Below are 17,474 nucleotides of genomic sequence, written 5' to 3' on the forward strand. Positions count from 1 at the left end.
ACATGGTTTGTTAATTATTCATAAATTATACATTTAGATACTGCACTTATCCATGTACTAGTATCTGCTCAAATGCGACAATGACCAGTGAAAACAATGCTATCAAATTAAATATTATTAGAGTGTTGTCATTGAAAGAAATCTATGCATATGATATGTTGTTATGGATATTTTTAGGTACAGGGTAAGTAAATTTACATGATAGCATATTCATAAATATTTGATTCTAGTGGCCATGAATAACGAATTTGATTCATGAATGGTTACAGTTCGATTCACCGAATACGCGAGTGAATCGTAACAGCCCTAGTGGTTATATTTAGTGGCCACATCGTGTCCAAGCTGCCCACAGGCCAAGCTGTTGTCATGGTGGTCATGGAGTCTGTATAACAGTCCACATATATTTTCAAAATAAGTATTAGTACATGGTACTTTTCCAAATTCATATCAGTTGTGTGATTATTTGTAAACAATATGGATTTCAAAATTGGATTATTTTTTCTTTGAGTGTTGGGTGGTAAGTTTGACTTGTTTGGTTGTGTGTTTCAGCTGAAAGTGTTGCCGAAAGATCTACAGCTCTGTACCGATATGGCCACCGGAGTTGACTCGCTGGGACAGTACCAGTTTGGGGACCTGGTCATGATAGAGTAAGGCAGCCACTGTGATGTTCTCACATTGTAAACTTGCGTCCACCTCAAGTTGCATCCATATCATCTCGTCACTAAAGTGGAAAATGGCAGCGACTTGTGATCCACATTAAGCCGAAAGGTTGATGAAATAACTGACTACTGTTTCAATGTTGTAACATGTCCTTGTGCCTGTTGCCTGGTCCAACCAATGAGTGGTAACATGTCCATTTGTTGCCTGGGCCAACCAATGAGTGGTAACATGTCCATCTGTTGCCTGGTCCGACCAATGAGTGGTAACATGTCCATTTGTTGCAGTGCCCAGACAGTGGGAGCCATTGTGAGGTTGGAGAAGGAGAACTTCCAGGTGCTCAGCATGCATAACAAGGTCAGTAGGGGAGATAACTGCTCTAGTATGCATAACAAGGTCAGTAGGGGAGATAACTACTGTAACATGCATGACAAGGTCAGTAGGGGAGATAACTGCTCTAGCATGCATAACAAGGTCAGTAGGGGAGATAACTACTGTAATATGCATGACAAGGTCAGTAGGGGAGATAACTACTGTAACATGCATGACAAGGTCAGTAGGGGAGATAACTGCTCTAGCATGCATAACAAGGTCAGTAGGGGAGATAACTACTGTAACATGCATGACAAGGTCAGTAGGGGAGATAACTACTCTAGCATGTACAACAAGGTCAGTAGGGGAGATAACTACTCTAGCATGCAGAACAATGTCAGTAAGGAAGAATACTACTCTAGCCTGCACTAGGTCAGTAGGTGAGATAACTACTCTAGCATGCATGGCAAGGTCAGTAGGGGAGATAACTACTCTAGCATGCAGAACAATGTCAGTAGGGAAGAATACTACTCTAGCCTGCACAAGGTCAGTAGGGGAGATAACTACTCTAGCATGCATGACAAGGTCAGTAGGGGAGATAACTACTCTAGCATGTACAACAAGGTCAGTAGGGGAGATAACTACTCTAGCATGCAGAACAATTACAGTAGGGAAGAATACTACTCTAGCCTACATAAGGTCAGTAGGGGAGATAACTACTCTAGCATGCAGAACAAGGTCAGCAGGGGAGATAACTACCCTAGCCTACACAACATGGTCAGCAGGGGAGATAACTACTCTAACATGCACAACAAGGTTTGTTGGGAGGATAACTACCCAATGGTGAAGTAGTGGCATTTTCAGCCCATTCTTATTTACATGTTTGATACCAAAAGATATCAGCATGTATTATCCTGATTGATTGTTTGCCGTAAGTGTTAGCAGGCTGTAAAAATGCTCAAATGAAACCCAAGGGAATAAGTTGCAGACAAGCTATTTGCAACTGAAATCAACCCTATTTTGATATATATGATGTGAATAGACAATCTCGTGAGACTTTCTCAATAGCAGACCGCCTCCGTGGTCTAGTGGTAGAGCGTCCGCCCGGAGAGCGGAAGGTCGGGGGTTCGATCACAGGCCGCGCCATACCAAAAGATGTTAAAAGATGGTACTTGTTGTTACCCTGTCTTGCGCTCGGCATTAAGGAGCTAAAACAAGGACTGGTCGGCTCTGAGTCAGTATACTGTGTGTATTCATGTTAAACTGCGGCACGGTATCTCAGTGTGCTAGCACTATAAATCGGCATCAGTCCGGACTAGTACAAGCAGCCACACACACACACGTGCATGCACGTCGCTATATAAGTGCAATAATCTTGGACGTGACGTTAAACTCAATTTCACCTCACCTCACTTCTCAATACCATCATATCTGAAACCCAGAATGTATTTTCCGCATGACATGTGGCATTGATCTTGTGATTTGAAACCCTGTGTGAGATGTGGCTTTAGAAACAATGTGTCTTCCACTTTCTAGGTACAGAACTTAAAGCCCCAGTCCTTGACAAGGAAGAAGGACACACGGAATGCAGTCGCCCTGGACTCCGAGAACAATAACATTCAGGTCAAGGACATTGTCAAGGTCATCGATGGACCGCAGTCAGTAGGTGGAACTTCACGTTTTGTCGATTGTTTTGGAATGAACATGTGACTTTTTAGTGTTTAGAGTTCCTGAATTGTGTTTACCATTGAGAAATAATAGACTGGTTTGGAGAGAGATCATGACATTGTGTTTCTGGGTCAGTCTGGCGAGATGTCGTGACATTGTTGTGGTTCAGGGCCGGTGTGGTTAGTGTCATGACATTGTTGTGCTTCAGGGCCGGTGTGTTAAGGTCATGACATTGTTGTGTTTCAGGGCCGATGTGTTATTGTCATGTCATTGTTGTGTTTCAGGGCCGATGTGTTAATGTTATGACATTGTTGTGTTTCAGGGCCGATGTGTTAATGTCATGACATTGTTGTGTTTCAGGGCCGATGTGTTAATGTCATGTCATTGTTGTGTTTCAGGGCAGATGTGTTAATGTCATGACATTGTTGTGTTTCAGGGCCGATGTGTTAATGTCATGTCATTGTTGTGTTTCAGGGCCGATGTGTTAATGTTATGACATTGTTGTGTTTCAGGGCCGATGTGTTAATGTCGTGACATTGTTGTGCTTCAGGGCCGATGTGTTAATGTTGTGACATTGTTGTGTTTCAGGGCCGATGTGTTAATGTCATGACATTGTTGTGTTTCAGGGCCGATGTGTTAATGTCATGACATTGTTGTGTTTCAGGGCCGATGTGTTAATGACATGACATTTTTGTGTTTCAGGGCCGATGTGTTAATGTCATGACATTGTTGTGTTTCAGGGCCGATGTGTTAATGTCATGACATTGTTGTGTTTCAGGGCCGATCTGGGGAGATCAAACATCTGTACCGCAGCTACGCATTCCTCATGTCGAGAATGGTGACAGAAAATGGGGGTTACTTCGTGTGCCGGACTCGCCATCTTGTGCTGGCAGGAGGATCACGGGTAGGCAACGATTTGTAAAAAAATACCACTGCAAAAAATAGGGATTGTTGCGAGAAATTATGGTTTAAATTTTATGACATTTTGACTAAATGTCATGTAGACTTCAAAAATACTTTTCACGAATGTTTAATAATAGAGCATAAAAGATATTTGTAATACTTTATGAGAAGTTTATTCATGAATATAGGCCACTTGTCCAAGGGTTCATTTGCATGCAGTATAAACATATTGTTTGCACATGTATTAAATATGTCATACCATGAAGTAATACCGTATTCGACGTAATAAACTCCCAGGTCGCTCTTGAAATTAGAAATGGGGTCTCATTATTTTAGTGAAAAAAAAACAGTTGAAAAAAGTAGTTCTGAAATTTTGGTAGTTTTTGCTGATAGCCTAAATGATACAAAAAAAAGTCTGTGCGTATTATACACGACAGGGGCGGGGCGGGGCGCTTATTACGTGGAATATGGTACTATATGGGAGAGCAGATATAACTCTTGCATGCTAGTGTTTAAACGTTGCAGCAAAATTGGTAGTGTGACTTCCTTATACTTCTGATTGAAACAAGGGGCGGTCGGGTAGCCTAGTGGTTAACGCGTTCGCTCGTCACGCCGAAGATCCGGGTTCGATTCCCGACATGGGTACAATGTGTGAAGCCCATTTCTGGTGTCCCCCGCTGTGATATTGCTGGAATATTGCTAAAAGCGGCGTAAAACCATACTCACTCACTCTGATTGAAACCTGTAATTCAGTAGATGTATCATTCAGTGATGCTGGAATGTTATATTTCTTTTCATTTGCAGCAAAGCAACACCAGCTTTAGTGCTGGAGGATTTGTGCCAATGTCTCCCCGTTTAGCCAGCCCCGCCCACCCCAGTGGTGGGGGCGGGGGCGGGGGCCAAGGGGGCGCGGGTAGAGGGCGTGGAGGCATCAGTAAGAGAGACCGAGAGCTTATCGGACAGACTGTCCGAGTCAGACAGGGCCCCTTCAAGGGTAGGTGGATGTCTCCTCCATGTGGCTTTCCTGACATGCTGGTTTTTGTGCAGTTGTTTAGCATGTTTAGGTCATGTACCAAAAAAAAATGTTGAATATAATTGAATTCGTTCTATTAAGAATATTGCTAAACATTATTTGTTTGATGGTTAAGCTTTTGTCATTGTTCCATTTGATCATAAAGAAAGTGATTCTGTGGATTTTGATTCACTAACCAAGAAATTTTCTTTGGCCATACACCCACACCTACTAACGGACAACTGTCTCTTGATTAGTTGATAATGGCTTGCGTTGTATTATTGCGCTGATGATGTCATGGTTTCAAAGTGTTTTCTGAAGTTGTTTGTTTTTAATAATTAACAGATTAAGTAAGCAGTCTGTAAAGTTTTTATTGTTATCAGGTGGCCTAGTCGTCTATGGTGCTGCGATTCGCTGTGCAGAGTTGCGTCCCTTGGGCACACCAGAAACCTAAGATTGTGGGTTCGAATCCTGGTTCACCCCAATTATGTTTCTAGGTTTGTCGGCACCATACCCGTGCTCGTGGGTTTCACCGAAGTGGTAAACGTCTAAGACCTGCATCACTTCAGGCTTTCCTCCGTCATTAAGCTGACACGCCGTGATATAACTGAAAAACTGTTAAAAGCGGCGTTAAAGCTATCTCACTCACTATTATTATCATATTGATCCATAAGAATTGATTGCTGTATGTTTTTACGTTTATGGATTTATGAACATAAAAAAACACTTGGTGTGTAAATCTGCACCTTTTTTTTCATGTTTATATCTCCATTGACACAAAAAATATTGTAGTCAATTCTTAATTGAATCCTGTGGGTATACGGGTACGTGTGTTTGATGTGTTTGACTAGTTGTTGGTTTGACAAGATGTTGTTCCCTGCAGGATATATTGGCATCGTGAAGGATGCGACTGAATCTACAGCAAGAGTGGAACTACATGCCAGCTGCAAGACCATCTCTGTAGACAGGAGTCGACTCGCCACACTCACGTCAGTACCCACCTGCTGTATCTCTTACCTTGATGGCAGCCATGGGCAGTCTCATTACACGGGTCATTTTAGCTGCTGGCCCGCTGCCCGTGGCCAGTAAAAATTATAAAGGGCTTGCTGAAATGTAAAGTAGATGGCCCATCGGGCTAGTCAGAATTAAACCCTTCTCTGTGTATATTTAATATATTTAATTGGATGGCAACCAGCCCCTTAGTTGTAATGGTGTGTACAACAACATCTTTATTTGCTCATAAATCGCCATGAATTAGGCAAACAGAAGCTAAGATTTCATCTCAGAATGCAGGGAAAAAGTCGTTGTAGGGATGACGAATTCAAAAATTTTCAGAGCCCGCTTGCACAAAGTGATCTTAGCACTAAGATGAAACTCCCATACTTTAACATTGGCTTACGATAGTCTTAGCGCTAAGATGAAACTCCCATACTTTAACATTGGCTTACAGTAGTCTTAGCGCTAAGATCGCTTTGTGGAAGTGGGCCCAGGACTCATTGATTCTCCTTCCAGAATCAACCTATTCGAGTGATTTCTCTGACTTAAACCATGTAATGGTTGATATATAACTTCTGGATAAGTTTTCATAATGACCTATAGTTGCAATGGTTGGATGTCATCATAATGGTTGATAATTCAATAATCTTGCCCTCAGCTTTTGTCTTGCAATATTATGAATGATATCATTAAAGAATTTAGTTGATCATCACTTTTTAATACATTTCCTTGTGTGAGAAGGATTTTTTATCCATTTTTTTTTTCCTTTTCTTCACAGCGGGCAGAAGGTTGGTGGTTTCACCTCCAGCTACCAGAAGACACCAATGTATGGTGGCCAGACGCCTATGTATGGTGGCTCCAGAACTCCCATGTACGGTTCACAGACACCAGTGCAGGATGGGAGCAGAACACCTCACTACGGAAGTCAGACACCATCCCACGAGCCAGGCAGCCGCACCCCGGGATCATCCGCTTGGGATCCCTCCAGTGCTAACACGCCATCCAGGTCAGCACCGATATCTTACCTTGTGTTTAGTGCCGTTTATAAGATGGGGATTTTTGGGTACTCTAATGTTGAGTGCCTCTTTAAGATTGGGACGTTTGGGTACCTCAGTGTTTAGTGCCATGTTAAGATGGGGATGTTTGGGTACCCAAATCGTTAGTGCTATGTTAAGATGGTGATGTGCGGGTGCCCTAGTGTTTAGTGCCATGTTAAGATGGGGATGTTAGGGTGCCCTGGTGGTTAGTGCCATGTTAAGATGGTGATGTGCGGGTGCCCTAGTGTTTAGTGCCATGTTAAGATGGGGATGTTAGGGTGCCCTGGTGGTTAGTGCCATGTTAAGATGGGAATGTTTGTGTGCCCTAGTGTTTAGTGCCATGTTAAGATGGGGATGTTTGGGTATCCTAGTGTTTAGTGCCATGTTAAGATGGGGATGTTTGGGTGCCCTAGTGTTTAGTGCCATGTTAAGATGGGGATGTTTGGGTATCCTAGTGTTTAGTGCCATGTTAAGATGGGGATGTGCGGGTGCCCTAGTGTTTAGTGCCATGTTAAGATGGGGATGTTTGGGTACCCTAGTGTTTAGTGCCATGTTAAGATGGGAATGTTTGGGTACCCTGGTGGTTAGTGCCATGTTAAGATGGGGATGTTTGGGTATCCTAGTGTTTAGTGCCATGTTAAGATGGGGATGTTTGGGTACCCTAGTGTTTAGTGCCATGTTAAGATGGGAATGTTTGGGTACCCTGGTGGTTAGTGCTATGTTAAGATGGTGATGTGCGGGTGCCCTAGTGTTTAGTGCCATGTTAAGATGGGGATGTTTGGGTGCCTTACTGTTTAGTGCCATGTTAAGATGGGGATGTTTGGGTGCCCTAGTGTTTAGTGCCATTTTAAGATGGGAATGTTTGGGTACCCTGGTGGTTAGTGCCATGTTAAGATGGGAATGTTTGGGTGCCCTACTGTTTAGTGCCATTTTAAGATGGGGATGTTTGGGTGCCCTAGTGTTTAGTGCCATGTTAAGATGGGGATGTTTGGGTGCCCTAGTGTTTAGTGCCATGTTAAGATGGGGATGTTTGGGTGCCCTAGTGTTTAGTGCCATTTTAAGATGGGAATGTTTGGGTGCCCTAGTGTTTAGTGCCATGTTAAGATGGGGATGTTTGGGTACCCTAGTGGTTAATGCCATGTTAAGATGGGGATGTTTGGGTGTATTAGAGTGTTGTCTTGATTTCTTAAGGTGGTTTCACATGACAAAATTCAGTTTACTGAATAATATCTACAAAGATCAGTTTGTGGTTATAAACTGGTGAAAACCAGTTTTGTCACTGTATTTTAGGCCAAGACTTGATTATTTACTGGCCACTGTAATCTAGGTTGTTTATTGTTGACTGGGATGTTAAACATTGTTCTCTCTTTTCAAAATGTTTTTGGCACATAATTTGTTGACACGATTTAAAAACAAAAATACTGTAAATGGTAATAACTGTTTGTTCTAAGAAATAGTTGACTGATAATTTGCAATATTGTTTGTCATTGTTTCAGACCAAATGAATTCGACTTCAACTTTGATGAGTCACCCTCTCCAGCCGACTATGCCACGACCCCAAACCCAGGCACCCCCGGGTACCAGGCGGACACACCCAGCCCCATGGGGCCCTACACCCCCCAGACTCCAGGCAGTGCTTACTCCCCCTACCACCAGGCCTCCCCCTCTCCAGCCAGCTACCAGGGTGAGTAAAATGTCCCTTTCAGCCAGATGGCATCCGCCTCAACTGGAACATTGCTTCTGCTATCAGTCTGTCGTATGTTTGTCTGGCCCTGACTTGAGGTGAGGTGAAATGGGGCTTAACATCGCATCCAAGATTATTTCACTTGTATAGCAAAGTTCATGCATGTGTGTGTGGCTGCTTGTACTAGTCTGGACTGCAGATTTATAGCGCTGGCCCACTGAGATATCATGGCTCAGTTTAACATGAATACCCCACTCGGACACAGTATACTGACTCCGAGCCGACCAGTCCTTGTTTTAGCCCCTTAATGCCGAGCGCCAGACAGGGTAACAACAAGTACCATCTTTTTATGTCTTTTGGTATGATACGGCCTGGGATCGAACCCCTAACCTTCCGCTCTCCGGGCGGAAGCTCTACCACTAGACCACGGAGGCAGTCTGGCCATGACTGGATTATTTAAAGGGGAAGTGTACACGCAAAAATCACTTTCTTTCTTTTTCTAAACAAAACGCAATTTTAGAATTAGTTAGTATCTGTGTTTGAAAATATACACTCATTTTTTTTCACAGTGAGAGTAGGAAGCTCGCAATAGTGTGAAAGTGATATGCCGTTATGAGGCCTTCGTTTTACGAGCGAAATAGGCCTGAGTTATCCCCCTTAGATTATGACGTAATTGGTGCCAATTCAACTAGGTCCCTGTCTATTCTCAACGCAAAAGATATCAAGGACCAGTTTGCGGTAAAACAACATGGTCTACGACAAACTCCGGCGCAGTGGTGACTCAGCATAACACAATTCTGGCTGGCATCTGAGATGCTAGAATCACAAAACTATACCTACACCACGTGAAGCGGCTCTAACAAAGCATGATGACGTCATAATGTTTATCAATTGGCACCAATGACGTCATATTGCAAGGAACATAAGCCATGGTGTTTTTGTTATGGAAATAGAACACTTGGTAAATGTGAAAAATATAAATCGTTTTAGTGCAAAAAATATGTTAATTAAATATGATGTTTTTATATTTTTGTCTATGACACTTCTATGTTAACACTTTTAATGTGGAAAAAGTACAAGAAAAAAAGGTTCATTTCCGTGTGAACTTGCCCTTTAATGACTGTAGCTTTGTGAGTTGCTGACAAATGTCTATTGCTTCATTGCCATCTTTCTCTGTTGCAGCTCCTAGTCCTGGCTATGTAGGCACCCCCAGCCCTGCCGGGTACCAGGGCAGCCCGTCCCCCGGGGGTTACGCAGGCACGCCCTCGCCCATGGGTTACAGCCCCATGACCCCAGGGGCTCCGTTCACTCCACAGACACCTGGCACAGGTAGGCATGTGATGATGTCGAGAAGGTTAAAAGTCAAATATTTAAATAACTTCCTAAAGAAGTAAAAAAATGATGTTTTGAGATTTACTCTTGAAATAATATCACTTCAACATCACGTATCATTGTCTAAAGCCTAAAAATATTGGAAGCAAAGGGTGCAGATGGGGATGGAAGATGTTTTTCAAGAATATGACTGACAGTATCCTTTGACATCACATCCATCCGTCTACCCGTCTACCCATGAATCAGACAAGGTACTAGATGCATGTGTTAGTTAGGCACTTTTTTTTATTTGGAGATTACAACCAAATATTGCCCTGTGGGGATTCTGGGTTAAAATTTGTCACCACCAAACTGTTGGTCATAGGAGGTGATTTTTATGGATTGGGAGATCAACCTCTCTGACATGGTTGATTGTGTCATCGTACCCTGGCGGTGTGGGTCAGTGCTCATAATATCAATCACCTGATTGTCTGGTCAAGACACAATTATATGTAGGCTGCTGTCATATAGCTGGAATATTGCTGAGTGAGGCATTAAAGGACACAACAAAACTATGACACAATCTAATGTATAAGTGCCTCTGCTCGTCTTGAAGGGGGCACGAGTGGCCCAGTCGTCTAAGGCGCCGCAATTTGCTGTGCAGAGTTGTGTCCCCTGGACACGCCAGAAACCTGTGATTGTGGGTTCGAATCCCGGTTCGCCCCGATTATGTTTCTAGGTTTGTCAGCACCATACCCGTGCTTGTGGGTTTTACTGAAGTGGTAAACGTCTGAGACCTGCATCACTTCGGGCTTTCTGCCCACATTAAGCTGACACGCCCTGATATAACTGGAATAGTGTTTCAAGTGGCGTTAAACCCAACTCACTCACTCACTCGTCTTACATGTGTGTTTGCCTGTGACAGCCATGGACCACAGTATGGCGGACTGGCACACGCAGGACATCATGGTGAAGATCAAGGAGACCCACGATGATCCCAACCTCATCTTCCAGACCGGGGAGATCCGGAGCGTCACTGTAAGTAGCAGCCACTCAACTCCTCCTTCAAATCATTCCTAGCTTCAATACTGAGGTCAGTGCTAAAACTAGAACTTCCACTCTGAATGACGTAACACCCAATAGGGCATTGCATTTTGCCTACAATCAAGCTCCTCACAGTTATAGCCTGTTCCTGGAGCTCTCAACTCTATTGCTGCAGCCAGTCAGAGCTCTCCACTGTGCTTGGCGGCCTACAACCAAGCTCTTCACAGTTATAGCCTGTCCCTGGAGTTATCAACTCTATTGCTGCAGCCAGTCAGAGCTCTCCACTGTGCTTGGCGGCCTACAACCAAGCTCCTCACAGTTATAGCCTGTTCCTGGAGTTCTCAACTCTATTGCTGCAGCCAGTCAGAGCTCTCCACTGTGCTTGGCGGCCTACAACCAAGCTCTTCACAGTTATAGCCTGTTCCTGGAGTTCTCAACTCTATTGCTGCAGCCAGTCAGAGCTCCTCACAGTTATAGCCTGTTCCTTGAGTTCTCAACTCTATTGCTGCAGCCAGTCAGAGCTCTCCACTGTGCTTGGCGGCCTAAGGCCAAGCTCCTCACAGTTATAGCCTGTTCCTGGAGCTCTCAACTCTATTGCTGCAGCCAGTCAGAGCTCTCCACTGTGCTTGGCGGCCTACAACTGAGCTCCTCACAGTTATAGCCTGTTCCTGGAGCTCTCAACTCTATTGCTGCAGCCAGTCAGAGCTCTCCACTGTGCTTGGCGGCCTACAACCGAGTTCCTCACAGTTATAGCCTGTTCCTGGAGCTCTCAACTCTATTGCTGCAGCCAGTCAGAGCTCTCCACTGTGCTTGGCGGCTGACAACCAAGCTGTTCACAGTTATAGCCTGTTCCTGGAGCTCTCAACTCTATTGCTGCAGCCAGTCAGAGCTCTCCACTGTGCTTGGCGGCCTACAACCAAGCTCCTCACAGTTATAGCCTGTTTCTGGAGCTCTCAACTCTATTGCTGCAGCCAGTCAGAGCTCTCCACTGTGCTTGGCAACCAAGCTCCTCACAGTTATAGCCTGTTCCTGGAGCTCTCAACTCTATTGCTGCCGCCAGTCAGAGCTCTCCACTGTGCTTGGCAACCAAGCTCCTCACAGTTATAGCCTGTTCCTGGAGTTCTCAACTCTATTGCTGCAGCCAGTCAGAGCTCTCCACTGTGCTTGGCAACCAAGCTTCTCACACAGCCTGTTCCCAGAACTCTCTATACTCACAAGTGACAGGTCATTAAAGGATAAGAAACAAAAAACTCTTCCTAAGCTTAAGTACTTTGTTTGTCTACTGGAGTATGTCAATATCCAATCGATATATAAAATCATGACAATGTCCTAGTGCCATTTGAAGTGCCCATGATGTCACTGCACCTGTAATGTGTAGCTTGGATGAGTGTTTAGGCTTCGTGTAATGATGTTGATTGTCTGAACTGTTTGTTTGCTGCCAGGGAGGGATGTGTTCTGTGTACATCACGGATGAAGACAAGGTCGTCAACGTGTCCTGTGAGCACCTGGAACCTGTGCAGCCAGAAAAACAGGACAAGGTGAGCTCAATTTGTTAGACCTGTGGTCTTTGTGTTCATTGGTTGTGGAGTGAGCGAGTGAGTGTGTGAGTGAGTCGGGTTTTCAGCTGCTTTCAACAGTATGTCAGCTATGTCACTGTATGTCAGCTATGTCACTGTATGTCAGCTGTGTCACTGTATGTCAGCTATGTCACTGTATGTCAGCTATGTCACTGTATGTCAGCTATATTGTCACATTATGTCAGGTATGTCACTGTATGTCAGGTATGTCACTGTCAGGTATATCACTGTATGTCAGGTATGTCACTGTATGTCAGGTATGTCACTGTATGTCAGCTGTGTCACTGGATGTCAGCTATGTCACTGTATGTCAGCTGTGTCACTGTCAGCTATGTCACAGTTTGTCAGCTATGTCACTGTATGTCAGCTATGTCACTGTATGTCAGCTGTGTCACTGTATGTCAGCTGTCACTGTCAGCTATGTCACTGTATGTCAGCTATGTCACTGTATGTCAGCTATGTCACAGTATGTCAGCTATGTCACAGTATGTCAGCTATGTCACAGTAAGTCAGCTATGTCACTGTATGTCAGCTATGTGACAGTATGTCAGCTGTGTCATTGTATGTCAGCTATGTCACTGTATGTCAGCTGTGTCACTACGTCAGCTGTGTCACTATATGTCAGCTATGTGACAGTATGTCAGCTATGTCACTGTATGTCAGCTATGTCACAGTATGTCAGCTATGTCACAGTATGTCAGCTTTATGTGGAAGAAATCAAATATGCAGATTTTAGACATTTCAGTCAAACCTGTGAGAATGTGTACGAGAGAGACAAACAAAGAATCGTAATCGGGGTGAATCTGGGGTTCGAACACAATAAGCAGATCCTGGCATTGCAAAGGTGCACAACCCTACAAATCAAGAACCTAGGCCAGACCTTCCCCAGGGAAAAACTACGCTGAATGGATATTTCGACCTGTTGCACTGGGTTTGATATCCGCATGAGGACATTGTGTGAAGGCTTGGATGTGCAGATCCCAATAATCCTCCCTGCACAATTTTAAAGTAAATGTAAATTATTTGTTATATTTTTTGTGTCCATAAATCAAATATTTTTTTTTAGTAAATACTGATTTACTTTTCTTACTAACAGAATTTTTGTAAGTCTAACTGTGACTGCATCCTCTTTTCCAGGCCAAGGTCATCCTTGGAGATGAGAGAGAACTGACTGGCACTCTGCTCAGTATTGACGGCATCGAAGGCGTGATCAAAACAGATGGCGGCGAGATCAAGATGCTGCCGATCAAATACCTGTGCAAGATGCCTGCTTCATGATGGCCCAGCCACCAACAATCTTAGATTATAAGTCTTACTTTGATGCCAGAATCAGTTGGTCAGATCCTCAAGATGAGGCCATTTTTCTTTTTGTCTACCAGTCCTCTGGCATCCTTCAACTGAAGAATAAGATACAAAGGGGGACAACTCCACCAAGATATTTTAACACACATCCCTATCAGCATGTACTTAAAAGTATCTAAAGAACACCTAATTTTTTCAATGACTAGTTAACCTGTCTTGAAGTTCTTTAACTTCTTTTGAGTAGTATGTGTATTTCTATTTAAAGGATAAAAGTTAATTTTGAAAATGACTTCGGCAATATCAATAGTGATAGCATAGAAGACATCAAGATGTTACTTTTCTGGTCAATATTCGCCTTGTTTTAGTCATCGAGTCCAAGCCATTTCTCTGCTTGTGTTTGTGGAATCATTGCATAGGCTCCATGTGTCATGTCTGTGTGTTTAGATGTGTATATTCTGTAGGAATGAGTGCATGAGGCTTATAGTGTGATCATCTTGTATTGGGGGAGGAAGAGACTTGCTGTGAGAATGTGACAGGAGTTACTGGATGCTCAGTGGATACATTCACAGGACCAGCATGAAATAACTTAACATCATGTCAGAGTGAGATTGTATTGTCAATGTAGCAGGGCGTGGGGTCGTCCCACAGATGACATCCTTACCTTGTCAGTTGCTGACCGGGTTAACCTCTTTGGTCATGTGGACAAGGTGTCCGACCTCTGATCAGAAGGTCTGTGGTTTGAATCCTATCATGGGACTCAGTAATTTTATGGCCGCTACGTTAGCACCCAATGTGGGGCTGAGCACGTTCATGTAAAATTTGATCAAAATAAGTCCCAGTACCCTACTATGTGGCCTGGGACGTTCCTTCTGTTGAAATTTTATGGCCGCTTTATCAAGACACAAAAATCAAACAATTGCGTCTCGGTCATTGGTGTTTCAAATATACTGGAAAAAAAGTTAGAGGTTATGAATATTTTGGGCGATATAGTTTTGTACATGTGAGGAAGACTGGGCGCACAATTTAAAAAACGTTCCACAAAATAGTTGTGATCCTGAACGTATTTTGTTCGTTATATGTCAGCCATTTTTTTTCATCAGTCTCAAAAATGTTCTACCTGGTTTCAGAATGTTCTTGTGTGTGTTTGTGAAGATAAAATTATGCTTTTATGCGGGGTTTTGTTTGCTGAAATGAACATGTGTATATGGCAAATAAGATATGAAAATACCAAAGCTTTGGACGAAAAGGGAGGTGTACAGTTGTGAGTGTAACCATGGTAACCTTGCTTGTGTGTGTGTGCGTGTGTGTGTGTGTGTGTGTGTGTGTGTGTGTGTGTGTGTGTGTGTGTGCACATGTTGAGCTTCATCCTGCAACAGCCCGGAGCTCATGTTGATGCTGTTACTGCTTGCAGTATTAGAAAATACTTTTCATTATTGGAGAACAAGAATATTGAAAGTGAGTTTGTAAAATTTACGATATTTAAGGGAATAAACATGGTGAAAATGTTGATGTTGTTTTAGCCCATTATAAAGACTCGGGTGCAACTTTGTTTTGTCAACAGTACATAAAAAGGGACAGCATGTCTTTCACTTATAAGAATGACTAAAATCATTGTACTGTTTTCAGCTTGGGCAAGACGTATTTGAGCCACTGCTCGGTAAATCTGTGGATATATATATTGTATACCGTATTCGACGTAATAAGCGCCCAGGACGCTCTCAAAATTAGAAATAGCGGGCTCTTATTAGAATATTATTTTGGTGGAAAAAACAGATTTGAAAGATCAATTTTGTGGTTTATGCTGACAGACTGAAATGTTTATATACGACAGATATATTTTTTTCAGAATTTAATTGCCCATATTAGGTGCATATAACACATGAGTGTGTATTATACGCGAATAAATAAGTCTTGTGTACATTCATCAATCGGAAGGGGTGCTAATTGGGATGGTTCACTAGCCAATATATGAGCAATTATCGCCGTGGGCGCTTATTAGAGCGGGGCGCTTATTACGTTGAATACAGTATTTGTATTTAATGATGTATGTGTTGATGTGTCAATGCTGTACCTCAAATAACACTGATAGCGGCCTGGGTGGAATAAAGTTCACTTCAGTTCAGTTCAGACAGATCGAACGATTATGGGGATGAGTGTATTAAATTCTAAATACAATTCTAAAACAATGAATATGCTCGACTCCTTTTGTAATTTGACCACCCTTGAAATTGCCATCCAGTCAAATTACTTTCATGAGTGGGAGAAATTGAGTGATAAGTTGGTGATGAGAGACCACAGGGAAGAAGACGAAGGGGTGAATGGAGATGACACCGGATTATGAAGGACGGTGAGGCATCAATGATGAACCATACAACATTGTGGACATCCTTCAGTTTTGTTGTTTGTTTGTTGTTAAATGCTGCACTCCGCAATATTCCAGCTGTATGATGGCGGTCTGTTAATAATTGAGTCTGGACCAGACAATCCAGTGACTGACATGAGCATCGATCCATGCAATTGGGATACGATGACATTAATCAACTAAATCAGCGAGTCTGCTGCCCGTGTTAGTCGCCTCTTACGACAAACATAGTCACCTTTTACGTCAAGCATGGGTTGCTGAAGACCTATTCTACCCCGGATCGTCACTGGTATCATCCTTCAGAGTTCTCAAGGACGGAAAACTTCATGATGTCAAACACACAAACTATTATCATTTCCCTTGTTTCAATACCTTTAAATAACAAGACACATATTTGTCAGGATCAAATGTACACACACGCACACGCATACTTAATATCAGACTTTGGAATATCGGACTTACTTAAAAGTTCAAGTCTTGTTTTGTTTTATTTGTGGTATGTATGAAACACAAGTTGACCATCTGATCTTCATTTTAGACAGTTCTTCCACCGGTGGGGCAGTATACGCTCACCTTTTCACAAACACCTGGTATCATTGCTATTTGATAGTAGTTCATAAACACATGTTCACGATGTTGTTGGAATTGCTGATAGCAGATATTTTTTTGACTATGGATATGTTTTTTGTTATATTTACGTCAAACACGATCACAGGACTGCTCCCCCAGGACATACTGGAACTGATGTCATACGGGAAACAGATCAGATGAACTTCGCCTGATTTTCCTGGTTCTATTTCATGAACAGCGTTCTCACAATGAACAGGTTATGTTATGACTCGTATTGCTGGTGAGACATGAAGAGCCACAATATTAGATTCTCTTACGGCTGAGAAGGAGGCTGGGAGGTCCTCAATATCTTACCTTTGGTTTTGTTTGTCTATGCTTGTCGTAAGAGGCAACTAGCGTGATCGGGTAGTCAGGCTCGCTGACTTGGTTGATGCATGTCATCGTATCTCAATTGTGTGGATCGATGCTCATGATGTCAATCACTGGATTGTGTGGTTCAGACTCGATTAATTACAGACTGGCATCATGTAGCTGGAATATTGCTGAGTGCTGCGTTAAACAACAAACAAAACAGTAAACTCATGAAAAAAAAATATGCAAAGAGAAAACAGATTTGAATAACAACTGTTTGTTTTGGTTTTATGTGTACATGGATACTTTGTCCATATATGCTCTAAGGCACTGCAACCGTCTCCGTGGTCTATCGGTAGATTGTCCGGCGGGGTGGGGTGGGGTTGGATCCTTGGCCGCCTCATACTAAAAGATTAAAAGATGGTACTTGGCCGGTACTCAGCATTATGGGGCTTATACAAGGACTGGTTGGCTCGGAGTCAGTATACTGTGTGTGAGTGGGGTATTCATGTTAAACTGCAGCATTGCATCTCAGTGGGCTAGCGCTATAAAATCAGCAATAGTCCGGACAAGTACAAGCAGGCGCAGGCAGAAAGACACACACCGCAATTCGCTGTGCAGAGTTGTGTCCCTTGAGCATTACAGAAACCTATTAGCGTTCGAATTCTCCCGATTATGTTTCTAGGTT

At 43.1% G+C, this 17,474-nt stretch overlaps 1 protein-coding gene across 1 annotated transcript in view; it reads left to right on the forward strand.

The window, feature by feature from the left end:
• The window catches only part of LOC139466759 (transcription elongation factor SPT5-like), a 33,062-nt gene extending 17,418 nt beyond the window's left edge, over positions 1-15,644 (forward strand). Inside the window, exons 15-26 of the mRNA XM_071248424.1 lie at positions 550-647; positions 945-1,014; positions 2,506-2,631; positions 3,416-3,541; positions 4,345-4,534; positions 5,436-5,541; positions 6,327-6,554; positions 8,082-8,269; positions 9,452-9,598; positions 10,506-10,618; positions 12,067-12,162; positions 13,339-15,644. Of these exons, the coding sequence (XP_071104525.1) occupies positions 550-647; positions 945-1,014; positions 2,506-2,631; positions 3,416-3,541; positions 4,345-4,534; positions 5,436-5,541; positions 6,327-6,554; positions 8,082-8,269; positions 9,452-9,598; positions 10,506-10,618; positions 12,067-12,162; positions 13,339-13,479 (1,629 nt within the window). The 3' untranslated portion in view covers positions 13,480-15,644. The remainder of the gene's footprint in view (positions 1-549; positions 648-944; positions 1,015-2,505; positions 2,632-3,415; positions 3,542-4,344; positions 4,535-5,435; positions 5,542-6,326; positions 6,555-8,081; positions 8,270-9,451; positions 9,599-10,505; positions 10,619-12,066; positions 12,163-13,338) is intronic.
• Positions 15,645-17,474: the final 1,830 nt, after the last annotated feature.

Source organism: Haliotis cracherodii, unplaced genomic scaffold (assembly GCF_022045235.1).
Source record: "Haliotis cracherodii isolate W230 unplaced genomic scaffold, xgHalCrac1.p SCAF_19, whole genome shotgun sequence".
NCBI classification, from domain to species: domain Eukaryota; kingdom Metazoa; phylum Mollusca; class Gastropoda; order Lepetellida; family Haliotidae; genus Haliotis; species Haliotis cracherodii.